Source organism: Theropithecus gelada, chromosome 7a (genome assembly GCF_003255815.1).
Source record: "Theropithecus gelada isolate Dixy chromosome 7a, Tgel_1.0, whole genome shotgun sequence".
NCBI classification, from domain to species: domain Eukaryota; kingdom Metazoa; phylum Chordata; class Mammalia; order Primates; family Cercopithecidae; genus Theropithecus; species Theropithecus gelada.
Window position 1 is genome coordinate 58262071 of NC_037674.1, and position 27784 is coordinate 58289854.

Genomic DNA, 27784 nt, shown 5'->3' on the forward strand with positions numbered 1-27784 from the left:
CATCTTCCTTCCCAGGCCTAGTCTGTTCAAGGCTAGCTGGACAGGAAGGCATCATTAGAAAAAAATAAAGTAAATATGTGGTTTGAATTTTTGTCACACTAGATTAACTGATTCTTTAATTGGTCTGAATTCATATACCTTCTCAGTGCATTTGCACTGCCTAATAATTGTAATAAATACAGCAACAACAATTCTTTTTAATATATTGGGCACCATATGCCAGGTACTGTGTCCTAACACAGATTATTTCATTTACTCCTCCCCACAACATATGGGGAATTATCCCCCACCTTAAATATGAGGTATGTAAGGCTTAAAGAGATTGAGTTGCCCCGCATTGGCTAGAAGTGACAGAACCCAGGACTCTCTTGCTTCTCAACTCTTGTCTCCTTGTACCTGATCCCATCGCTATATAGTACAACATCAGGGCTTTGTGGCTCAACTGAATGTTTTCCTCAAAAAGACAACATAAGTAATTCTTTGGAAAAAGTTCTACAATTTGAAAATAGTGGAATTTGCAAATTAATAAATACAAATTCAAGATCATTGATTCTGCAAAAAGGCAGAAGCTGCAGCTGAGGTAAAAGGGCATTTTAAACTGCACATTAAAGGTTGATTCTTTCGATGAGATCACAGTGAAATCTGGGACAGGAGAATTAGAGCTGTTACGCCTTTTTGCCATGAACTTGAATCATAAAAAATAATCTTAGGCACAGGCAGATCCAAATACCTGGCAGAGATGTGTAAAACCCACAGGCTAAATGTGATTCCCCAAGCCAAACAATCCCAGCCCTTGAGGGTGGTGAGGGTGAGGTGGACCAAGGGAGGACCTGTGGGGCTGAATCCAATGGCCTGGCTCTCTGGAATTTCCTCAGTAAGGCCAGAAGGCCCAGAGGACCTGCGGCTGGTAACAAATCCCATCCCCATTATTCACGATCAAGTCTGCGCCCTCACCTCTGGCCCAGAGATGTCCAAGTTGGGAGGCCAGGCCCTTTCTGGCATTTCTGGGGAACCTTTATTTCTGTTCCTCCCCCTCACTCCTTCTTGCCCCTCTTCTTTGGTAGGAGCTACCTTGGCTCCCTAAAGGCTATTGCAAATGGCTCTGCTTGTGACCTGCAAGACAGATGTGCCACAAAGTGGAAAACCTTCCCACTGTTTATTCCTAAAACTAGAAGATGCCCTCTGGGCTGCAGGCCCTCTATACATAAAACAGGATCAAAAGAAGGTCTTAGTGCTTCCATGGTCTGTTTCATGCATTCATTATCTTGTTTTTAGAACCTGATCTAAATTATTGTCTTTGGCCCAGGTGCGGTGGGTCATGCCTGTAATCTCAGTACTTTGGGAAGCGGATCACTTGAGCTCAGGCATTTCAGACCAGTCTGGGCAACATGGCAAGACCCTGTCTCTGTAAGTAATATAAAAGTTAGTCGGGCATGGTGGTGTATGCCTGTAGTCCCAGCTACTAGGGAGGCTGAGATGAGAGGATCACCTGAGCCTGGGAGGTCAAGGCTGCAGAAAGCTGTGATGGCACCACTGCCCTCTATCCTGGGTGACAGAGTGAGACCTTGTCTCAATAAACAAACAAACAAACAAATTCTTGTCTTTATTTTGATGAATTTTTTTCTAGCTCAGAAAGCGTATAATGTTCTTTGCCTTAATAAGCCTGCGCAACACAGAGAGACCTTGTCTCAATAAATAAATAAATTCTTGTCTTATTTTAACGAATTTTTTTCTAGCTCAGAAAGTGTACAACGTTCTTTGCCTTAATAAGAAAGGAAGAGTTTGACTGCTTGACAACGGAAGACCTTCTAATTCCCAGATTTGATAATCTATTCACCTGAAGGGCTTTGACTCCTGGGACAAGCTCGCCATAGCTCTGAGCCTTATTTGGCTTTTCTAAGGTAGGAGAAAAGGATCTTTTACATCCAGATCCCTGTTCTCAGCTCCAAGTACAAAGGTTAACCTAATTTCTGAAATCCATTATTTTTCTAAACTTACCGGTCAATAAAACTGAGTCAGTCCAGATAATGATTTTGAACCTTGGACATTGGTAGCTTTACCTAAGTTTAAGGCACAGAATAGAAATAAAGATGCCCCCAAGTCCTCCTCTACCATAGTGAATATTCAGCATCTACTGATGACTTCTCTGATCCTAACATGTATCAGACAATAATCATGGGAATCTTTGTGTAATGCACTACAGCAGGGCTTACCAAGAGGTACGATGGAATGAAAAATGGGAGCGTGGGCTGTGAACTTAACTTTCACCAGGCTCTAATGAATTTCCTTACCCCTGTTTCATACAACAAGTGTGAGGATCAAATACATATAAAAAATCCCTGACCTGGAGTTCGAGACCAGCCTGGACAGCATGGTGAAACCCTGTCTCTACTAAAAATACAAAAAATTAGCTGGGCATGGTGGCACGCACCTATAATCCCACTAACTCAGGAGGCTGAGGCAGGAGAATTGCCCTCTCTGGTGCCAAGCATTCTTCACTAAAGTTCCAATAGAAGGGAATTTCCCTTCCAGTCTATGGAAAATCTGACACAGGAAACAGCCTCCCTGTCAGAGGGCAATGGTGATGGTCTCCAGACTGCTTGCAGCTCATCCTCCAGTAGGGGCTGGAGCCCAGGCCCTTCCCAGCGTCTCCTCCCCTCACCCACCGACTCCAGGGATGGCTGGGAAAAGGCATTATGCTGGTGTTGTCTATGCCTGTCCCCTGAGTAGAAGGATAGCTACCTCCGGACCTCAAGGCAAAAAATTCTCCAGGAGAGCCCTGGTTTTGTGGCTTCCTCAACCTAGCCTTCCTTACTGTCTCTGAAGCCTATCTATAAATGAGTATACAAAGCCAGCTCCTCTGTAAGAACAGGAACACTCTCACTTCTACTTGTGGACTGACAACATTTTGGTTGGTTTCTACTGAATTCAACAAACAGAGGCTAGGGTTTGGACACGGCATTGGACACAGTAAAAACGTAGTCTTACTATGCTGTCACAGAAGGGGACGGGGTTTCAATGACTGAGGTCTCATCATGAATTACACAATAAGGTAGATTATTTAGATGGTAGATTGGCTCTATCCCTTGGTCTGCCTCTTTGTGGCCACTTTCCTGCTCATTATTATCTCCCTCAAACATGGAGAAGGAAGAGAGACAATCTCTCAACTCGACATGTCACTTCCCCCACACTGGCACATCTGTCAGGGCCCAATAGACTGCAGAAAGAGCGTCGTTTTCTCCAACTTTTTCTGGGTTATGCCTCTTTTCTCTATTAAATGCAAAATTTGCTGATCTAAGTCTAAGTATACATTTTATAGCACATCTGGCAGTTTGAATGATGTTATTTACAAATGCTATAAATTGAAGTGCTAGTTTTTCCTATGTTATCAAAGTTTTCAAATAAACCAATAGATGATATAACTCTCCTAAACTAACTCAGCTATTATAATCTGTTGAAATTAAATAGACAGTGAATTATCCAGCCACATTTTCCCCAAAGTCTAGGTCAACTAGATTTGACCAGCTCTGAAGATTTAAAGATAAAATGTCTACAGCTAGTATTAAAAATGACCTAGTTTATTAAGAAAACTCATTAAAGTATTTCAAAAACAAAGTCTGGTCTGATAATTTTATGCTATGAAAAGGAATCCTTCTTTTAAGTGGCTATAAAAATTATGCAACATCAAAAAATATAAAATCTATTTTTGTCTGAACTGCATTTGTTCCTTATATGAAGATCATCCTGAAGGAGGCAGCTGAAATTTAGAAAAAATATTTATAACAAAGCCATAACCTCATGCACATTAGCTAAGTAAGGCTAAAAGGAAATAGCAAATAAAATTATAGAAATTTACCTTTTTTTTAAAAAAAAGAAAAAGGTATACGGATAACTCCCATTAATACTGATTTAAATAGGAATGATAAAATTTATGAGTGGGTGTAAAAGCAGAAGATTTACAGGCTAACTATTGAACATGATACTGTTTTGCTAGACAACACCATAAGATGGATGAGCTATAACAGTGACTTGGTTTAACTAAAAAGCAGCTGCTCTCTCAAGTATGTGGTCTCTCCAAACAATGTTAAATGCTGTGATTCACCGATTAAATATGAAATGTTTCCACTCTGAAATTCACACATGATGTTTATGTGGACGATGTACTCAGAATTATGACACTGTGATGACAGGCAGAGACAATGTGAGTCCCGGAGTGGCTGCTCAGTGCAGAGGAGACTGCCCACTGTGGGTCTGCACATCACCTCCCCACCACCAAGTGGGTAGCCCTGACCACATGTCTTACTGCTGGGGGTTATACACAGGGCAGTCATAAATCATCACTGCAATATTTATAACTTCTTGCCTTGAACCAGAACCAATTAAAAACACACTTGGAGAACATGTTCTCTAACATCCTCTTTAAAATATTTATATGGATCAACTTTATTGAAAGTGAATAAACAGAGATAATGTGGCAAAAAGAAATTTTCCCAATATTAAACCCTTGATGATACTTTTTAATTCACTATAAGGAAAAGAATCCACCAACAGTAGATAGTTACTTATTTTTGCTGAGTGTCCTCTGCTTTTCTGCATGCTCCACAATCTTTTCTTCCACATAGAGCCCCTTCCGCTTTCGTACCGCATTCATGTACTTCCGGGCCTGGTTCTCAGAGTCAGCCTTCTCCCCAAAGTGCAAGTACTCCTCCTCAGTAGTTGGCACCCAAAAGGGGTCACTGGGAATGATCTTGTAAAAGAAGATGACAGAATGTGCAAGGTTAGGCATTTTAAATTTCAAACCTTATTCACTGAGCTCCCCAATTCATATAGTCTTAGCTAATGAAAAAAAGTTAGGCAAAGAACAACTAAGCTTGCTAGGAATGGTAGTAAGTATGAAGAATTGGCCGGGTGTGGTGGCTTACACCTGTAGTCCTAGCACTTTGGGAGCCAAGGCAGGCGGATTGCCTGAGCTCAGAAGTTCGAGACCAGCCTGGGCAACAAGGTGAAACCCTGTCTCTACTAAAATAAAAAATAAAAAATAAATTAGCTGGGTGGGGCGGCATGTGCCTATAGTACCAGCTACTTGGGAGGCTGTGGCAGGAGAATCGCTTGAACCCAGGAGGCGGAAGTTGCAGTGAGCCGAGATCGTGCCACTGCACTCCAGCCCGGGCGACAGAGTAAGGCTCCATCTTAAAAAAAAAAAAAAAAAAGCATGAAAAATCATGGGAGGTGTGAACAAATGGAAGTAGAGTCAATAAAACTTGTAACATACATTATTATTCTTTGCTCATAATTCCAGTTCATAACACTAAGGAAGATAACTATTAATTTTTAATAATATAATTTTAAAAAGCTTTCATTTTTGCTAGGATATATCTGAGTCTTAATATCTTTGCCATCAATATTTTGCCTTTGTCTTCAACCTCAACAAAGATCAACACATGTAACTAAACTCTTACTATTATTACATATATTTTTTTATTGAAGAGAGAGAGTTCTGCTCTGTTGCTCAGGCTGGAGAGCAGTGGTGCAATCATAGCTCACCGTAGCCTCAATCTCCTGGGCTCAACTGATCCTCCTCCCTTGGTGTACCAAGCAGCTAGGATTACAGGTGCATGCCACCATGCCCAGCAAATTTTTAATTTTTTTTCTGGAGGTGGTGGGTGCATGACATTGTGAATGGAAAAAATGCAGCAAAATGTTTACTTTAAAATGTTCAATTTTGGGGGAGGCTGAGGCAGGCAGATCACCTGAGGTCAGGAGTTTGAGACCAGCCTGACCAACGTGGAGAAACCCCATCTCTACTAAAAATACAAAAAATTAGCCAGGCTTGGTGCATGCCTGTAATCCCAGCTACTTGGGAGGCTGAGACAGGAGAATCTCTTGAACCCAGCAGATGGAGGTTGCAGTGCCTGGGCGACAAGAGTGAAACTCCGTCTCAAAAGAAAAAAAAAAAGTTCAATTTTAGGTTGTATGAATTTCACACCTCAGTATATTATTTTTAAAAAGACAGACTTAAAGAAATCTCCCTGAATACAGAATATGGTACAGAGAGATGGAGATTAGAAAAAAAAAAGTCTGAAAGGAAAATCAAGAGTCATCAAGTATGTACAGGGTATATCTAACAGGAGTTCTAAAACCAAAAAACAGAGAACAGGATGACAGTCTTCAGATGGAAAAACCTCACTGAGTCTGGACCAAGATAATAAAATAATCTACCCCTTGTGACAGTGTTGAAATGCTGGAAATCTGTGGGCATCTGCATCTCCTGAGGCTTGATTCTGACCCACTAGACACTATAGAATGGGAGGTGTGAGCCACAACTGTGCTTCTTGCTCTTGAACAAAGGTTGGAAATAAAGCAGCTGCCTGTGTCCTGGTGCTGAGGCAGGTACAGAGAAAATCAGAGAGAAAAGCCAGATCATCTAGAGAAGAACATGAATCAGACCAACGAGACGCTTTGCATCAGCAACAGCAGTTGCTGGTACACAATGAAGTCCTTCAGAGTGCTAAGGAGCCTCAGTGTGAGCCTACACGTCTTTATCTAGTTAAATAAACCATTATCAGTGAACCAAAAAAAGCCTCTGTTGGACAGACTTTAAAACATATCTCATGGACACTCAACAAAAGAACTAGAAATATCTTTTAGAAAAGAGTCCCTGAAGGAAAGGGCAGACAGTAAGAAGTGAGAACAGCCAGGGGGGCACAAAGGCATTATCAGCGCTAGAGTAACAATTCTGGTGGGTGACAACAAGTCTACAGAAGCAGTGTCTTGAAGGGAACCCCATTAGAGGTTGGGCAACAAGGGGCAGAGAAGGAGACAAGGTCCAGGAATTGGGTGGGGGCGTGGGTAGGTAGAGTGGCAGACAAGGGCGAATGGATGGAATTTAGACGAGAAACTGCAGTAAGAAGGAGGAGTGGGGAGGAAGCTCGGTCCTGTGGACCTGGCCATCTGAGGGAGTTCTTCTGGGTCAGAGGGTGTGTGCTATAATTTTGTGGGCACAGCAGTTCCAGAGACTCAATTCTAATTCACTAGCCACTGGGCCTAGGATAGCAAGGCTCATTCCAGACCATTCACCAGCAGACAATGTCACCATGATACCAGCCAGGCTGAGTCAGTGTGGCCTCAGGGCCTGGGCAGGAGGAAGGGAGGGAAGGTGGTTGCTACTCAAAACAGCCTGACTGGTCAAAAGCCACCCACCCAGGGTGAAGGTAGGTGTAGCTATGTAGGGGGAGCATGAGGGAGCCTGTGGTGATGAAACAATTCTGTATCTTGATTACATAAAACTACATATGTGATACATTTTTATAGCACTACAGATGCACAAACTCCCATGAATATACAGAGCAGAAGAAAGGGAGCCTGCATCTTTGATGGTGTCCCTGAGCCATGGTACCAGCCCTAGTTGCTTAAACAATTACTATTCTGGCATTATGGTTCTTGCAGCTGAAAACACTCATAATCTATCAACTGATACAGGGTTGTTGTGAAGACTGAAGAAGATATATGAAAGTCATATGGTAAGGCACCTGGCACATCCTAGATTTGTCTGGCTCCAAAGCCTGCCCTTTGCCATGTTTGCAGACTGCCATGAAGACTGAGTTTATCCAAACATAAATTGCACAATGGTACTAGCTAAGTCAAGTGCATATATTATAACTGGTGAAACCTGAACAAGCGCTATGGGTGTAACAATGTCAATGTACTATAAGAGATGTTAACATTGGGGAAGGAGGGGTGAATGGCGCATAGGATCTCCCTGAACATATTTTTTGGTAAAAACATATGTTTGGTAATATATTTTTTGGTAATTTTTTCCTATGAAAAAAAACTATTGTAATTTTTTTAACACATTTTTTTTTAAGACACCCCGCCACAAGTTATAATTCTCTTTTGTCTGAAGGTAAAATTCTCAACATTTGTAAGAAACACAAACTATTTTCAGAATTGGTTATTCTGCTTTGCTGGTGGGAGGACAGGGTGAGAGGGGTGGGGTCTGTTCCTCATATGTGAGGAAACAGGCAGAGAGAATGCAATGAGTGAGAAGAACCAAGTGAGTCTGTGTGGAATCAAACCCAGAGAGTAAGGAGTAGGGGGCTGGCACTTCACTGAATCCAGGAGCAGGCACTGAGGCCAGAGTGAACGTGGTGTGAGGGTTAACTGCACTGGCTCTGGAGCCAGGCAGTTTCCCTTCAACGCCAGTTCTCTACTCGCTTAGCTGTGCGATCTTGGGCAACTTATTTCCAATCATTTATACCTGAGTTCTGCTATTTGTAAGGATGGAATGTTAAAAGTCCCAATAACATATGACTATATGAAGACATCTTCACTACTCTTGCATCTGTGTGGAGAGCCTGAAGCACCTGCCTCAACATGCCCAGCAAACTCTGAGGACAGGGGAGATGGAGTAACACTCGAGAGCTTGAGGCTGGTTTTGAATTTCCTTAGTGGAGCAAAGACAAAGCTACCCTTTTATGGTTGTCCAGCTTGTGCTCTACAGAAAGGCCCCTCCAGGCCACAGAGAGGGGCTTGATATCAAAATGAAGAAAAAGGTGCTTTTTTTTCTTCTTTTTTTTCCCTCACTTCCTCACCCAGAATTCAGCGGCCTAGAGTGAGAATGTATTTCTGCAACTCAACAGCCTGAAGGGGATGCCATTTTCGAATCATAAAAAGGCACCCAAGTGCAAACTGTTGCCCTAGGCATTAAGGAAAAAGAAAGCCTAGAAGGAAAAAGCTCTGGGTGCTCCATTTCAATTTTTTGCCCAGTTTTCACTATGATTACTGCTGGCAGGTGGAAAATACCATGTCCAAAATAAATTTGTTTGGTGGTATTGTAATCACTTCACCCGGTATGAACTTTAGCCCACCCCTCAGGGTAATCTCAGTAATAAGTGGCAAATCTTGAGGTTATGCTGACATATATGTACAACAGCACTGGTTGGTAATATTTTTTCTTTCTGTGTCTGTTATTAGCTCCTTTTCTTCCTTTTTCATAGAAGGGTAAAACATAGAAAGAGAAATTATGAGATTGCTGACTTCAAAGGTTTCCTCATGGAAAAATGCCTGTAATTTTATTTTCTCTATTTTTTGAAGCACTTTCTCTCAAAAGCTCTTGATTGTAAATTATATGGTGTGGTAGAATACAAATGAAAAGAAGTGCCTTGGAGTGAGAAGCCATATCTCAACAACTGTGTTATTTCTAAACCTAACTATGGGGGAAAAACCAAGACAGCCAAAAAATATCAGATCAATGACATTTAATTATAATGTAGTTTTTAAGATTTCAAAAATTTGAAGCTTTTGGGAACAGGACCATGACAGGTGGCAAGGACGTGGCAGAAGGATGGTACAAAACTGGGGCAAAACTTTTCTTGAGAATATTTTTCTCTCAAGTTATTAAAAGACTTATTTTTAATAACAAGATGTAGCTAAGCCAGAAAGTAATATTTTTTAAAAGTATTAAATGTGTAAGATCAATTTTAAGATTTTTTCTTTTTTAAATTTCTGAAGGATAAAGGAGACGGACAACCATCAAGGCTTTCAGGTAACAAAAACTGCCTATTTGGTAAAATCTTGCTGTTTTTATACTAGTTGTTCCTAAATATCCATTCTCTACCTTTCTTTGGTAATAGATACTTCAGGCAGGCTTATAGCCACCTAGATTCAGAAGGTGGAGGCATACTTTTCCTATAAGGAGCTAGACAGTAAATATCTTAGACTTTGCAGGCTATATATTATTTCTATCACAGCTACTTTACTCTGCTTAAAAGCAGCCATAGAAAATACATACATGATTGGGTACAGCTGTATTCTAACAAATTTTATTTATCAAAACAGACAACAGGCCATAGACCTAAAGACTACATTTCCCAGCCTCCTTCTTGTGTGGGGCCTTGTTAGATGTGGTCAGATGACTGGTTTTGGGCATTGGGATGAGGGTGAAGTAATGTGTGCAAGATTCAGTTTGTGTCCTTAAAGGGAAGGAGTATATCTTACTCTTCCTCACCCCTATTCTTATTGGCTGGAATGCAGATGTGACGGGGGAGGTAGAACAGCCACTGTGGACAATCAATGGGAGCCAAGTGTTGAGAAAGGCAGCAAGCCAGAATGGGCCTGGGCTCCTACCACAGTGAGGCACATGTCAGCCCTAGCTGCCTCCCTAGATTCAAAAGAGAAATAATCTCTGCCTTATTTGAGCCACTATATTTTGGGATCCCTTTATTAGAGCAGTCTTACCTGCTTCCTAATATATCGGACAACTAAGAAATGAAGGGAATTTCATACATTTTTCTAAAAAAATATGCTTTATAAAAATTACTTTTGAGGATAAGACTGACTATAAAATGATGAGATTTTAAAACAAAAAAGAATCTACAAATTCAAATGGATCATTCTTCCAATAATGATGCCGTTACAACAGCTTTGAATGCCTATTCGGGATCTGCATTTACAGACAATCCCAGTGATTACTTAACCTATATCCTCTTTGTTCTGATCAAACATACTATAACCCAGTTTTATGCACAAGTGTTAATCAAGGCCATCTTCATGCGATGGACTTCTCATCTCTGAGATATTCAGAAGCACGACTTGTGAATTCTGAGGGCAGTTTGCAGCAATGGTAATGCCAATGAAGAAAGCATTCTTCCTCTCAAGGTCATTAGGTTGAAGTGGACTGAATCTCTCTGATTCTAAATATCATTTAGCTGTATTGCTCTGCAATCACACATCTGGTCACTAAAACCTGTGGTAGAGGATGTTGTAATGATGTTTTCATTAGAGCCATCAGTAATATATTTACACTACAGACATAGTTCCTATTTTTCAGGCACTGCCTTTTAAAACCCATCCCTTATATTTCTCACTTGGTTTGTGTTCTTATATAAAAGCTGAATGCCGAAAACCAAAACCAAAACCAAAACTAAAAAGTTAGAATTTTTGATAAATGAGAAATTACTACCCACAAGCACACGAATTAATAAACAAATGTTTATCCCAGCACTTTGGGAGGCCGAGGTGGGTGGATCACGAGGTCAGGAGATCGAGACCATCCTGGCTAACACGGTGAAACCTCATCTCTACTAAAAAATACAAAAAAATTAGCTGGGCATGGTGGCAGGTGCCTGTAGTCCCAGCTACTCGGGAGGCTGAGGCAGGAGAATGGCGTAAACCCGGGAGGCGGAGCTTGCAGTGAGCCGAGATCTGGCCACTGCACTCCAGCCTGGGCGACAGAGCGAGACTCCGCCTCAAAAAAACAAAAAAAAACAAAAAAAAACCACAAATGTTTGGTGGGTACTGTTTTCTACATAATGAAATTCAGCAATATCTCATCAGATATAAGCCAGCAATGCCATCAAGACACCATTAAGTTTTCAGACAAACATGTAAAAGTCAAGAAAAGATTCATAGTAAATTATTGTTAAAACCTAGAGTTTGTACTGACCAAAAAAATGTAACCTAAATCACAGTATTAACCTTGGTTCTGCCAAACATTAAGAATGTGACTTTTTTTTTTTTTTTTTTTAAGAGGAAAAGCAGACAGAATGGAGTGCTCCGGACTAGCAACTTCACTTGCATCAATTTAGATGATATGAACTTGCTGAATTAAAATCAAATTTGCCCTGTCCAAAGGCAATTTTTCTAAAGTGCCACTCTTCTTTACTTCACTGATTCACTTGATTATAAATTTCGTTTTAAAAAGAAAGTTCTCCCTCAATTATTCTCATTTTCCATTCTCTTCTAAACTTAAACTCTTCTTAAAGTGTTCTGGAAAAACGGACCCAACAGGCTAAAGAAAGTGAGAAAGATAACAGCTTAGCATTGAAGCTAAATCATGAGTTTTGCTGAAATAGAGTTTAAGAAAAAAAACCACGGATTATCTGTGTGAAGCCCCGTGCAATGAATGCCACACTGCTGAGAGCAAGCCAAAAGGAATGTGGTATAGACTCAGAGAATGATCCACAAGGAAATAATCTTCGCATCAGCAAGGGCTGGTCAGCCACAATGTCAGGCACTAGGTTAGATATTTGACCTAGGGCTGAGGAAAACTCAGGGAGGGTCCATGATTTGTCCAAATAAGTAGAAGAATATTTGAAACCAGGACTTTCTGACTCCAAAGTCAACGCTACTTCCATTACCTTACAAGCCTCCATGGTAAAAGGGAATAATGTGAAGTCATTTCAATTCTCTGTAAACAACAACAAAAACTGCTTTCTTAAAACAATCTTTCTACTTACATCCTTGAGTTTACAATTTGATTCCTGACCTTAGGCTTTTTCTTGAAAAGTAAATTGTTTTTTGCACATGCCCTGCAGTTTGCTTTTACCAGCCTTTTCTCATGCGGCACTTTCTAATTGAATGTCCTTCTTCTTAGCCAGTTAACGTCTATTTTACGGATATGTTCAGGATGGCTGGTCTGACCTTACCTTTACCTCTTGTTATTATTTTTTCTCTAACTTACAACAGTGTGTTCACAATCTTTCCTTTTCTCCCCAGCAATGTGGATCTGTTAAGTTTTCCTTTCTGATTACAGATAAGGTTTGCCTTTCCATCTACCTTTACCTACACTGACAATGAAGGGTTCTGAGTAGCCATTTCATTCCATTCTCATTCCACAACACCTGAAAGCCATGGAAACCTTGAATCTCCATAATGGGGACTGAAGAATACACAATACATAATAATTTAAAGCTACCCCTTGCAAGAAGTATAACTGTTCCCCTCTAAATGCTGGAAATATTTTTTTTTCCCTAGAAGAAAATATTCTTAAAATTTCACATTCAAAAGGCCTGTGATTTTCTTCTAAAAATCTAAAATATATATTTGGATAAAAAAGGATTAAATTTTCAGCATCTTAAATTTTATATTGAATAAAAAGAAGAAATGAGAGTGAGTGTGTGTGTGTATATATGTGTGTGTGTGTTTATTAAAAACCACAGATGATCTCAGGCTCATTCAATCTGGATGAAAAATGCATTTGCTTTCTCCTGTCCATTTGACTGAGCCATAGGAATGCCAAATGGCATGATCTGTGTTGTTTGCTACTCTTGGCCTCTTCTGTAGGGAATGGATCCATAGATGAGAAGGAAAGGAATGAATGGGAACTTGGATTTTTACCTCCCAATGGCTGAATACCAGTTGCGGGCTGGCCAGGCCACTTGTCCTCTTCCGGATTTCATCAGCAAAACCAAAGCTTTCAGCAACAGGCAGCACAGCCTTGATGATGAACATGTCTGTTCCTTCTTTCATTTCTTCTTGAAGTACTCGACCTTCTCTCTTTGACAAGACAGCATAGACTCGACCTGTAAAACCATAAATATTTTAAAATCATGGATCAGTCATATGGCTTGAGCCACACCAAGACATGATTACCCATATACTCTGTAACAATCCACTAATGATTAAATTCGTTCTCAATAATTTTGGTTTACAAAAGTAACGAACACTTTTTAAGTGTTTATTTAAAAAGCATGAGATTTTTAGAAAAATTAGAAACAAAAAATAACAAAAATTAAATCACCCCAAACTGCACTGCTGCTCATAGACAAACTCCACAAAACAGCATGAGAAGAGGGAGATTTGTAAAAGGACCTTTCAATGTGGTTTCACCTATGAGCTATCTTTGGGTCTGAAATCCAATGATATGAGTGTGACTGGGCTTTGTTAAAGTTTATTAAATATTAAAATATTTTAATAATTATAAGACCTTATTGATATGCCAATGATAATTAAGATGGCATAGGCTATTTGGGCTTAGTAGGGAAAGCAACTGGCATTTTTATACCAAAAATTAAAACCACACACATAAATATTTGCTCATAGTTTTCTTAAACTGGTAATATTTAAGTGGCACGAGCATTAAGTGTTTTATTCCCCTGAAAACTGATAGAATTCCACTAGCAAATTCTCTTGGATGACTCTTTTAATTCGTCTTTAGGCACAATTCTGCCTCATACTCAGGAGGGAAACATCTTCCCCTCTGACTGGTGTTCTGTATGAGTGTCTCTGGGAATGCAATATATTCTTTCAACTAGTAAGGAGAAGAGACCCTGCAAAGAATAGAGATACATTGAAAATCAAAGACAATCATGTAAGTAGCAGATACTCTCACTAAAGCCTCCTCTTTCACCTGCTGCCTAAAAAATAATTTTAGTTACATAAGTGATCTATTGCATATATTATCCTTAAACATTTACAACACTGCTGTTAAGCAGAGCTAAAGTATCCTTTGACCACCATTGAGTCCTGGACCCTACTCTCCTAACTGCCAAGGTGATGAGTCTGGAGTGTCCACGACCCACTCACCTTTATTTATTTATTTTTTAAACTAGAAACTGAGGAACAAAGCCAAACTGTCTGACTCCCAAACTTTTCTCTCTGATTCAGATTTCCCCCTAGTGGCGGTTATTAGGAAGGGTAATAGGAAACAAATGGCAGAAAATCTATTGTGTCACATGGCCTCAAGGAAAAAAAAACTAAACTAAAATCTCTGATGAGCCTTCACCATGTTTAGGTTTAGCTTAAAAACAAACAACTTAACACTCCATTCGTAATGAAAGGCACCCCCTTTCCTCTTGTCTACTTCCCCAGCTAGCTACTACATTTTCTCCTTCCTTGCTTCCTCACATCTCTTAAACAGGTAGCTTCTCATTTCTTCACTATGTGCTCTTTCTTCAACGTCTAGGCTCTCCTGTGCTCCAGGAAACTGCTTCCTTGAAATTTCACAATAATTTTCATATTCCTAACCTAAATGCTTTTTTTTCTCAATTTTCATTCTCTGTGATTTCTCTGTAGGAGGTACTAATCAGAAGCCACTGATTAGTATCTCCTCTGTCAACTGTCTCCAATCTTAGTATTATTCTCCTTACACTCCTGCCCTTCTGACCATCATTCTCTTTATTTCAGTATCCTGAACTTCTTCTTATGGATATTCTTTGAAGCTTCATACTCTTTGAACAAACTCTCTACTCAGCAAGCCAACTAATTTATAATTTGTGTGGTTTAAACTAATTTTATGCCTGGGACTCCTAAGACCATCTTATCTAAGCCAGGCCTCTCCTTGGATCTACAATACCACTTTACAATGGATGCCAGGGCATCTCTGCTGTGAGAGCCAACTTCCTTTTAAAATTAACACATCTAAGAATATATTATCCACTTCAAAAGGCAACTCCACTCTCCCCATTCTAACTATTCCCCCGTCATTCATACCAGAAACCTCATAGTTACAGAATCACACAACAGTGGGATAGAAGGAAACTTGAGGGTTAAGAAGTTCTACCAAAGTAGCTGTTTAAGCTCTCCTTGTATACTCTAAAACTCACTTCCTCCCAGGGCAGCCCATTCCATCTTTGGATAACCATAACAGCTAGAGAATTCTTGAGTCCCAAATATGTTCCCCTGAAGTTTCTGACCATCAGTCCTAGTTTTTATCACATGTGACAAGTTTAATCCCTCTCCCACAAATTACCCTGTAAGCTACTCAAAGACAGCTATCTTGTCTTCACTTTTCCAGGCCAATCTTGCAGTGACTAGACCTGTATTTCCTGTTTTATCGTGGCCTACTTGAACTACTTGAACTACTATGATTTATTTACATCCCTCTTGGTATTTGGTACCTGGAAATGAAAACAATACTTCAAGTACAGTCTGAAAAGCTCCCAAAACAGCAGAATAATTATTATTTTCATTAGTGATCCCTTTTAGTTATATATTATTTGAGATATATAGAAAAAAAATCTTACCATAACACCTAACATGTGTGAACTAGTAATCTTTACTCCCCTATCTCATTTGAAGAAATGTTTTAACAGTCAGGAGCAGTGGCTCACACCTGTAATCCCAGCACTCTGGGAGGTTGAGGCGGGAGGATCACTTGAGGTCAGGAGTTCAAGACTAGCCTGACCAATATGGTCTCCATATCGCCACTAAAACTACAAAAATTAGTTCAAAAGGCAACTCCACTCTCCCCATTCCAACTATTTCGCAACTACTGAGCACGGTGGTGCATGCCTGTAATCCCAGCTACTCCAGAGCCTGAGGCAGGAGAATCGCTTGGAGGAGAACTTGGGAGGTGGAGATTGCAGTGAGCTGAGATCGTGCCATCGCACTCCAACCTGGGAAACAGAGCGAGACTTGGTCTCCAAAAAAAAAAAAAGAAAGTTTGAAGGTAGTCTGCGGAAGTCAATACACAATGATAAAACAACAGGGGTAAAAAAGAATGAGGAAAGTGGGGCCAACAGACCATGAATAAGGGACCAGTGGGGACAAGCTGCCTGACTGCTGCTGCATGGGTCATGCCAGCAGGCTTAGATCAATAATTGTAATTGAAACTGAATGTAGTTAACATGTAATTTTGATCCATTCAATTTTAATTCCATGAAAACTATATCTTGATACTGGGGCACACTGGAAAATACTATAATAAAACCTTCCAAATACACTTGGCTCTCATGATAGGTGTGTCCAACGCTTAGGATGCATTCAAAGACCCTAAATGTGCCACTGTTATCACCAAGAAATTAACATAGCCATATCAATAAGAATTTCTGATCATGTGGCCCTTGACTGCAAATACTTTCAGACCCTTTCCATTGGATATTTGTTCCATCATGATCACTCGTTAGTTCAGTCACTTAAATAAAGATCAGAGTTGGTTGAGTACAGCGGTTCATCACTGTAATACTAGCACTTTGGGAGGCAGAGGTGGGAGGTACAATTGAGACCAGGAGTTTGAGACCTGCCTAGGTAACAAAACAAGACCCTGTCCCTACAAAAAATTTAAAAATTAGCCAAGTGTAGTGGTGTGCATCTGTACTAAGGCACTAAGTAGCTAGTACCTTAGAAGCTATGGGACTAAGGCAGGAGAATCATCTGAGCCCAGGAGTTGGAGGCTGCAGTGGGCTATGATTGTGCCACTGTACTCCAGCCTGGGTGACGAGGCAGGACCCCGTGGGAGGGAGGGATGGAGGCAGGAAGGAAGCGAAAGAGGGAGGTAGCAGAGTACCCTACTACATGAAAGGAACCAGGGAAGAGGAATTCATCAAGGAAAAAAACAGCAACAAAAAGCTTAATCAATTGAAACAGTTCTGATCAGGGCTCAACTATTAATGACTACACTATAAATATCTCAGCCTGTATTCAAGGCAGTAACCCACCCCTTCAGCTTCTCTAACTGCCAGACTCTAGAGTACACAGGGTACAGCCTCTGTGCTCCAAGCCAAGGTATATCACTCACTGTCCACAGTACACATTTGAGGTTTTGCCAACTCTGAGCTTATAGTTTCTTCAACCTAGAATACTCTTAGTCCAACGCTATATTCAAATCCTTTTCATCATTCAAGGCCCATTCAAAAATAACTAGTTCCATGAAGTCTTCTCTGATACCCAAGCTCAAAAAAATCTCTTTACCATTTGGGAACATTCTTCTTGTATGGCTTTATGGATTCTCACATATACATTTTCTTCTTCCATAATATTAAGATTAACCTGTAGATTGTATAATCTTGAAAGCTGGAAGTTTGGCAATTAAAGGTATGTTGTTTTTTTTCAGAATTTAGGAAAGGGAGTAGCTGTTCACAGTAATGTTTTCTTTAACAGTAAACAATCAGAAAACAATGCAAATTTCCAATTTCAGAATGATAGTTAAGTAAACTATATCACATCCAATTGATAAGATTACATGCAGAGGCTAAAATGAAAATTACAAATTCTAAGTAGCCAAATGAAAGCATGCCTATAAAATAAATAAACCTAAAAAGCAAAATATTAAATTATTTCTATCATAAGGTTACAGATATGCAAAATGTACTATTACGGACAAGCGCTGTAAAAGGAAATGGGAAATAAAGTTGGATTCCAAGAAAAAGCTTTCTTTCACCTCGTGATTTGTTATTGTTGGTGACACTTCTGCAATAACTTTAATTAAAAACACACACACACAAATAAATTGGTAGGTACTTATTCTTATACACCAGGTCAGTCACACTAACCTCTTCCTTTTGTCACAGAGCTATGACTTCTGAATCAGACCAACATGGTTGACAGGATACAGATGGGCTTCAATCAAATAGGAGATAAAGCATGCTCAGACACAGTGGGGAATGTAGGCCGGTTGCTACTACATAGATAGATCAGCTACAAGTTTATAGATAATTGATGTTAACAGGTCAAATCCACTCTGGAAAGTGGTCCTTAGTGAGTCTGCTAGCAACTCTGTGTTCTATTATAATCAGTGACTTAAAAAAGAAGGCACAATGATCAAATCCAAAGTGGACATGAAGTTGGCAGGTAACAAATAACTGTGACACAGTCAAGATAACTGGGCAAGGACCCCAATTTTTTTATTTTTTAGACAGAGGGTCTTGCTATGTTCCTATGGCTAGATTGAATTCCTGGGCTCAAGCGATCTCCTGCCTCGGCCATGCAGCTGGGACTACAGGCATACACTAGCAATGCCTGGCTAGGACCCGAAATGAAAATTGTGTTGAACCAATCAAGTGTCCAGGATTTGACAGGTCAAGCTGCTGGAGACCAGCCTGGGCAACATCGTGAGACTCCATCTCCACAAACATTAAAAAGTTAGCAGGGCATGGTGGAATGCCTGTGGTTCCTGGAGGCTGAGGTGGGAGGAGCGCTTTGAGCCTGGGAGGTCGAGGCTGCGGCAGTGACCCATGTTTGTGCCACTGTTCTTTCTAGCCTGGGTGACAGAGTGAGCCCCTGTCTCCAAAACAAAAAAAAAAAAAAAAAAAAAAAAGGAAGGTCATGCTGAACAGCAGTTCCTATAAAACCAACTAGAAATGAGTTTACTTTAGGCTTAATAGTAGTCTTCAATGTGCTATGGTATAAAGAAAGTCAACTTAATACTAAGTTGCTGAATCAAAATTATTCCATCAATCAAAGCCCATTTCCAGAGACCTACTGTTTCAAATTTTGCTAATCCCAATTTCTCTTAAAGCTTCCCCAGAAAACCATGTTTGTGCACTAAATTCAACTGTATTTTACTTTCCAATTATTTTATATAATTAAGCTTTGTCACCTTATCTCTCAAAGCAGGAATCATGTTTAACACGGTATTGGCACATGCAGCTCATTAAATCTTTGTTGAATTGAATTACAAAATGCTGAGGAAATGTAAAAAGAGCCCTAAGTATAGAATAAGAAAAGGTTTAAAGGCTAGGCGGGTGGCTCATGCCTATAATCCCAGCACTTTGGGAAGCCGAGGAAGGAGGATCATGAGGTCAGGAGACGGAGACCATCCTGGCCAACATGGTGAAACCTTGTCTCTACCAAAAATACAAAAATTAGCTGGGTGTGGTGGTGTGCATCTGTTGTCCCAGCTACTCCGGAGGTTAAGGCAGGAGAATCGCTTGAAGCCGGGAGGCAGAGGCTGCGGTGAGCCGGGATCGCGCCACTGTACTCCAGCTGGGTGACAGAGTGAGACCCCATCTCAAAAAAGGTTGGGGCGGGGGGGAAGGAAACAGCGAGGCCGGGCACAGTGGCTCACGCCTGTAATATCAGCACTTTGGGAGGCTGAGGCGGGTGGATCACTTGAAGTCAGGAGTTTGAGACCAGCCTGACCAATACGGAGAAACGCCATCTCTACTAAAAATATAAAATTAGCCAGGCGTGCTGGCACATGCCTGTAATCCCAGCTACTAGGGAGGGTGAGGCAGGAGAATAGCTTGAACCCGTAAGGTGGAGGTTGCGGTAAGCCAAGATCACACCGTTACACTCCAGCCTGGGCAACAAGAGCGAAACTGTCTCACAAAAAAAAAAAAAAAAAAAAAAAAAAGTGAACAGTAACACTTATTAAGAATGTTTCTGATAAATTAAAGTACATGTGTTCCAACAATATTGGCATTTATTCCTATAAATATAAAAGATTAAAAATATCTCATATATTCCATAAATATACCTACTACATACCCATAAAAATTAAAATTATTCAAAAATAAAAATTTAATAAAAGGAAGAACTACAATAATCATAGCTGTAATTAAAACTCTTAACTAGGCTGGGTATGGTGGCTCATGCCTGTAATCCCAGCACTTCAGGAGGCCGAGCTGGGTGGATCACTTGAGGTCAAGAGTTTGAGACCAGCCTGGTCAACATGGTGAAACCCCATCTCCACTAAAAATACAAAAAATTAGCCAGGCATGGTGGCGGGTGCCTGTAATCCCAGCTACTTGGGAGGCTGAGCCAGGAGAATTGCTTGAACCCCAGTGGGGTGGAGGTTGCAGTGAGCCGAGATCGTGCCATTGCTCTCCAGCCTGGGCAACAAGAGCGAAACTACATCTCAAAAAAAACACAAAAAAACCCAAAAAACTCTTAACTAGTACTGTCTAACAAAAAGAAGTATTTTAAAAATGTGAGGTTATTACCAAAGATTTTTAAAAAATGAAGAGCAAAAAAAAAAAAGATTAACAGATTAGAAGGAAAAAATACAAAAAGAATTCAATGACAAGCAGGTAAAAGCTCAGCAATAATCAAGTTAATTACAGGGAAATTTCATGGGTAAAAAATAATAAACTACATCTTTAGAAAAGTGGATTTTAGAAGTATAGAAGGGCATTTTCCTGAAATTATTTCCCCAGATAAAATGATTTTGAGATTATTTTCCTACAAAATGTCCCATTTTGACCATATGCAAGTCTATCCATTTATAGAAGGATTTCTTGTTTTAACAATCTATATAGAAAAAACTAAGTTTTAAAAAAAGACTAAGGAAATTCATTTTGCTAAATAAAAAAGACCTGAAATCAACTTGTGCCGATTCTTGGAGAATCAAAACAACAGTCAGCAAAGTCTAAAGTCTTCTCAGAAGATCTCTAAATATCCAGACAGGAAGCAAAAGGCCTTAGGAACACAGAAGTTCTTTTCATTTCTTTCCAATTGAAGGTGTTGATTTAGAAAGAAAAAGGAAAACACAAGTGAACAGCTGACTGCATTGATAGACCCTGGACACTAGAAATTGGTTATCAATATAAAAGATCCCCTCAAAAACAAAAAGAAAACAGGCCTCAGAGGAGATTCTCCAGTCTAAGCAAGAGGACTTCAAATCAATTTGAGAGAGAGGAAAAAAAAAAAAAAAAAAAAAAAAAAGCCAGACTGTCTCCAAATGTAAGGCAGTGGATGTGGTAGTTGGTTGGTCTCAGGGGCAAAGTATTAAGAAAGTTGACCAGTGACAATGGTACAGACTGCATACCAACCCACATACACACAGTTGCCACACAGAAGGTAAATAAATGGGGCTTCTTAGAGGGCAGTGAGGCCCAATACAGTGACATTTGTACCTGGGTGAGGCAAGTCAAAATGATCCTTTGCTCCAGAGAGAGAGGGTTAAAATACATATTTCTTCCTGGAAAGCGGCAGAACTGACTCTGATGGCCAGGTGGGGAGTGCCAGGATAAAAATATAAGGATAAGATGACAAATGATATTTTGAGGTATTATCCCAGGGTGGCCTGGTCACATGCTGTATCCAGGTGGTGATTTCCTAATAGAAATGAGAAAATGAACACAGAGTGGTGACTCAACAGGGGTGACTCAACACTCTGCTAGGAATTCAGTCTGATAAACACCAACAGCTGATTCTGGCTTCACGTGTTGTACTGAAAATTCATCTTCTCAGCAAACAAAGGACAAATGCCACTCCAAATGAATAATGTAGAAGAGATGACAATCTGGGGAGAAAACAGGTGTTCCTATTATTTTGGGAGGAAATACATGTTCCCATTATCTTGAGAGAAAGGATAGGCACAGACCTATGCGGGCCCTGGACTTCAGAAAGGATCATTTTGGCCGGGTGTGGTGGCTCACGCCTGTAATCCCAGCACTTTGGGAGGCCGAGATGGGCAGATCACTTGAGGCTAGGAGTTCGAGACCAGCCTGGCCAAACAGCAAAACCCCATCTCTACTAAAAATACCAAAAAAAAAAAAAAAAAAAAAATTAGCTGGGCGTGGTGGCGCACACCTGTAATCCCAGCTACTCAGAGGCCAAGTCAGAAGAATTGCTTGAACCTGGGAGAAGAAGGCTGCAGTGAGCCGAGATCGCACCACTGCAGTCCAGCTGGGGCAACGGAGGACAGGAAAAAAAAAAGAAAAAAAGGAAAGATCATTTCAAACACAGAAAAAAAAAATACAACCAATACACACCATGGGTTCTAGGATAACAGTCCCTAAAATAAAATTCCTTTGCAGAGTAATGAGAGTCTAAAAGAAATCAATCATGAATGATTACAATGACAGAAAAAGGAAGAAAGCCCCTCCCCAACCCCTATTTTAAGAGGACATGCACAGTAGACGGAAGAAGAGGATACCAACTCAGGTGGATCAGTAGCATGTCCAAGATGCTCAAAATCAGAACAAGCTGAGTGTATGTACCCAAGCAAAAGAGCTAAAGACAGTGCAAAGAGCTTTTTCCAACACAGGTTGAGTATCTCTTCTCCAAAATGAGTGGGACCAGAAGTGTTTCAGATTTTTTATTGTTTTAGATTTTGGCATATTTGTATTATATACTGTTTGAGCATCTCAAATTAAAAAATTCAGGCTGGGCGTGGTGGCTCACACCTGTAATTCCAGCACTTTGGGATGCTGAGACGGGCAGATCATGAGGTCAGGAGCTCAAGACCAACCTGTCCACCATAGTGAAATGCCGTCTCTACTAAAACTACAAAAATTAGCCAGGTGTGGTGGCACACGCATGTAGTCCCAGCTATTCAGGAGGCTGAGGTGGGAGAATTGCTTGAACCCAGGAGGTGGAGGTTGCAGTGAGCCGAGACCATGCCATTGCACTCCAGGCTGGGTGACAGAGTGAGACTGCATCTCAAAAAAAAAAAAAAAAGTTTCAAATTTTAGATCATTTGAGGTTTTGGACTTTCAGATTTGGGATTCTCAACCTATATTTTCAAAATAAGGAGACATGTCTTATGTACAACTTACAGAAACTAGTATCATGTTACAGAGGATAGCACGAAAACAGGGGTTCACAATACCTATGTTACCTATCATTCTCTTCAGTAAGGAGAATGGTGAACAAACTACAGCAAGGGGAACAAGCTGAAGTGGGAGAACACTGAAGTTCAGGATAGCTCAGAAGTTGATGACTAAGTACTTAGCCTTCTTAAATGAGTTCAAGTCTCCAGGACCAGAATTATATCTCACAATGTTAAGAGAATCTGCCCTTTTGAGAAATTAGAAATAGTAAGGTAGGTACCAGACTACAGGAAAAAGGTGAATAATGACTAAACTTTTTGAGGATATAAACACTGGGTTCCATAAATTGCAGACTAGAAAGCCATATGCTAATTTTCTGTAGAATTTTAAAGAAGCATTATAGGCATTTGTTCATGTTTATACAAGTATGAGGTAAATCTTGGGAGACAACATGAACTTTCTAATACAAAACATTAACCTAAGCTTTTTTTTTTTTTCTAACATGATTGGTAAGCTGATAATTTATCAATTATCAGGGACTGTTGAAGATGTAAAGGACCTTAACTTCATCAAAACATTTGATTTTCTACCTGAGTTTTATTTCTCATCAGACAAGGACACATGAAAAAAATGAGTAAGATATCAATGTGTTAAGATGGTGATGATGTGACTTCTTTTTCTTGCCATTAACATTTTTCTCCTTTTTACTGTTGTAACGCTAATTATGTTATATAACTTAAGAAAAAAATTAAGTATATAGACTCAGTACTCATACATAAAATATAGGAGTTCATACAACTACATAATTTCTACAGTCTAGTCAATTACCAAAAATTTGATTCTGCTCTTTGGGGAACAGAGTAGGAAAACTTTTTTTTTTCTTTTTTTTGAGACGGAGTCTTGCTCTGTCACCCAGGCTGGAGTGCAGTGGCCGGATCTCAGCTCACTGCAAGCTCCGCCTCCCGGGTTCACGCCATTCTCCTGCCTCAGCCTCCCAAGTAGCTGGGACTACAGGCGCCCGCCGCCACGCCCGGCTAAGTTTTTTTTTTTTTGTATTTTTAGTAGAGACGGGGTTTCACGGTGTTAGCCAGGATGGTTTCGATCTCCTGACCTCGTGATCCGCCCGTCTCGGCCTCCCAAAGTGCTGGGATTACAGGCTTGAGCCACCGCGCCCGGCCCTTTTTTTTTTTTTTTTTTTTAAAAGAAATGGGATTGATTTGACTTCTCACATGAATTAATGAGAAGATGTAATTGCTAAATTTCATTAAAAGAAGAATGCTGTATTTCACGTAGGAGGTAACAGTGTAGACACAGACGTGTTCTCTACTGGTTGGACGGTACGTGAGGTGCTGTGTTCAAATACAGTTGCTTTAAGAGGGATGCTGACCAAATAAATTATGTCCAAAAGACAGCAACTGAAATGGTGAAAGGATACAGAAATCATAACAGAAAAATAGGTGAAGGATTTGGAGAGTTTTTCTCCTGGATATAAAACTAGAAAACTAATGATTTCCTTCAAATACATAGAAGTGTTATTGCATGGAAGACAGATGAATGGTGGTACAGATGACTGGAAAGTAGCAGGTGACGGACATTTTGCTCAATATAGGAAAAAACACCATTAAATCATGAAGCTGGCTGTGCACTGCCCATCAACAGAAGTATTCAAACAGTGGTGGTATAAGCATTTGTCGGGGTAGGAGAGACTGGAGAAAAGCTCTTAGGTCTTCTTCAAAGATGTGAGGGATTAAGATTTCTTGATTTTTAACTCTTACTTCCGCCTTCTTAAATTAAGAAAGTTCTCAATGAAAATGAAAAATAGCATCTGAGAATAGTCTAGATTGGTGTTTCCCAAACAAATCTACAGATTCCATGGCTGTTAATACGAATGCTGCATTCAAATAAGGTTGAGAAGCACTGTATATGACATGCCGTATTTGGAGATTTGATTCACAATGCACACTGGCCTTAACCCAGCTATTTTTCAAATGCTGCTACTGATGCTCTGTTAGTCTCACAAAAACCTTAATGTGATGCAAGCCTAAATTTCTTCTGGAAAAAAAAAAAAAAAAAGCTTAAATTTCTGCTTTCAGGAATTAATCAGCAAAAGAACCTTCCTAAAAAGAATGTAATTAACCACATATTGACTCAAAGGGCCTCAGGGTTAGAGGAAACTTAATAATTTGGCCGACTCTCTCATCCAGGGCTCAATCCTCCTTTATATTCTCTTCACTACTGAAACAGTTCCATGATCTCAAGAGAATAAGAGAACTACTGTGTGCCAGGTGCTGTTCTGGGAACTGTATTTAAAAAAATTGTGTTATTTTAATCTTCACAATCTGTATGATTATCCTCTTCATTATATGTAAACAAAGTAAGTCTCAGTGAACTAATATCAGTCAAAAGTCCAAAGAGCTACTAAGTGCCAGGACTTCACATCTCCTGAGATCTTAAAGGATGCTTCTCCCAAAGAGAAAAAAATCAGGAATAGGATTTGATATAATAGTTAGTAGTGACTAAAGCCCCAAATAATTTTCTTTTCCAGAAAGAACCCAGAATTCACAAAAACCCTTTTGTGTTATGAGTACAAGAATGTTGCCTTATTCTTTGATCATTTTCAGAACAACTTTGGTTACCCAGACTGATATGCTTATTTGCTTGAGATAAAATACGGCACAGGTTTGGATGGTAACACATATGAGCAGTTTAAACTTCATTTAGCAGACCTCTCATTACAGAAAGGATTCTATTTGTTGCAAAAGAAAAGATCTTTAGTAGTCAGGTTTTTCCCCTCTCAAGATTTTAATATTTATGACATCTGGCTTTCAAAGATCTTACTTTGTTAGTAAATCAGAAGATGGTATAGCTTCTGCAAAACATACTAAACGAATTTAAGATTTTTGGGTCTGCCAGGTGCAGTGGCTCACGCTTATAATCCCAGCACTTTGGGAGGCCAAAGTGGGGGGATCGCTTGAACTCAGGTGTTCGAGACCAACTTGGGCAACGTTGTGAAACTCCATCTCTACAAAACATACAAAAAACTTAGCTTCACATGGTGGTGTGTGCCTGTAGTCACACCTACTTGAGAGGCTGAGGTGAGAGGACTGCTTGAGGCTGGTAGGCAGAGGCTGCAGTGAGTGGAGATTGTGCCACTGCACTCCAGCTGGGGTGACAGAATGAGACTTTGTCTCAAAAACAAGATTTTGAGTCTAGGAGACTTCACTGTTATTCAGGGCATTTCTTACTATCTTTACCTTTTCTTCCTTACCGAGAACATCACTGGTGGCCATGATGTCACATGTGTACATGGCTGCCATGAGGCGCTGAGGTTTCACTTGCAGTGCATAGCGACATGCTTCTTTCATGGTGGCAATCAGCTGTCCTGAGATAGGTCCATAGCAGTCAGTGAGTGGAGATTCTCCTTTATGGGATGTCCTCTTCTCAAAGGCCTCAGAGCAGCCATCTTGTAGCTCTTGGTTTTCATTTCCACCAGAACAGGTTTCATTTTCCTCCTGTCCCTCTTTTGCCAGATCACTTGCTCCTTGCTCCTCAAATTTACTTAGGTCCCATTTTTCCAGAATAAAACAGACACCCATGAGAGGCTCCTCACACATGGGGCCAGAGAGGGTTGCCAGTTGGAAGCCACTCACAATGCTATTGCCCAAATCTCGGTATCTACTAGCTTCTTTTGAAGCTTTGGCTGCTGGACCTGTCCATATTGAGTTCTGAAAATCTTCACTTTTATTGACTAGTATGTTGGGCCCACATTTTCTTGGGCCAAATGACCAGATTTGGTCAACAATGTTCCTCCATCTTCTCCCTGTTAGGTGTTGCTCTAGTTTTCCTTTGAATTCCCAAATTTTCTCTTGGATCTTCTGATGAATCACCTGAGTATTTTCACCCTCATTCAAAGAGGATGTCAACTGCTCCATAGAACGAATCAAATCACTATTTTCTTCCAGAATCTGGGTGACTTCTTCTGGGAGGGGCATGGCTCGAACACTGAGTGTGGCAAGTTTATTGGGAGTTGTTATGGTGATTAGCCCAACAGAGTCAACTTGGATTCCTTCAGGGATTTTGTTTTGATCTTCTTTCATTTGGTGTATGACTGCAACTTTTTGCTGTTTGCCTATTTCTTCATTGACCATGTCAACTTTTGGGGGTTTTGTGATTGTTTCTCTGAATGGAATAATAGGTTCAGATACACTGATATGAATCTTTGCAAACCTACAGACAAATTCAAGAGAAATAACAGAAGGTTAAAATCAAAACAGCATCAAAGCTCCTGTGTAGAAATTATCACACAGTGGAGATTCTGTAAAAACATAGGAACATAAAAATTATCTTACTATGAAAGATCTGCAATTTACATTATATCACAATTCAAAAACTGCTTTCTTTCTGGTTGAAAAGACTACTTCTAATGGGAATATACCTCCAGGGAAATCCTTGCATGTACTGGAATTTCACTCTTTTTTTTTTTTTTTCATTTTCAACATATATAAACTACCCCTTTAGATAAGAAAGTTTTGAGCAGAAAATAAACGTTTTAATATATGAAATATGAATTCTTTAAAACAGTATTTGCCAATCTAAGAGTGTGGACAAGAAAAGCTCAATGATTAAAACTCTAAATAGACATAGAATCACAGAACCTCAGGATAGCTAGTCAAATCTTCACAATGTATTTGGTTTTGATAATGAGGCTTATAGCAAGGCTAGCATGATCTATGAGTTTGTCTAGAGTAGCACTTTCCAAAAGAACTTTCTGCAATGGTGGAAATGTTCTATATGTTTACTGTGATTGCTGAGCCCTTGAAATGTGTCCAGTACAACTGAATAAATTTTTA

At 40.0% G+C, this 27784-nt stretch overlaps 1 protein-coding gene across 5 annotated transcripts in view; it reads right to left on the reverse strand.

Moving 5' to 3' along the window:
- Positions 1-4407: 4407 nt before the first annotated feature.
- EFL1 (elongation factor like GTPase 1) overlaps positions 4408-27784 on the reverse strand; it is a 135078-nt gene continuing 111701 nt past the window's right edge. For 3 of the 5 annotated variants that reach the window (XM_025390572.1, XM_025390574.1, XM_025390571.1), the window contains 3 exons: positions 26203-27161; positions 13117-13301; positions 4414-4747 (listed from right to left, as the gene is read on the reverse strand). In XM_025390572.1, the coding sequence (XP_025246357.1) occupies positions 4559-4747; positions 13117-13301; positions 26203-27161 (1333 nt within the window). In that variant the 3' untranslated portion in view covers positions 4414-4558. Of the gene's footprint in view, positions 4748-13116; positions 13302-26188; positions 27162-27784 lie in introns of all 5 variants that reach the window. The other 2 variants (XM_025390570.1, XR_003120236.1) reach the window with 2 other exon arrangements.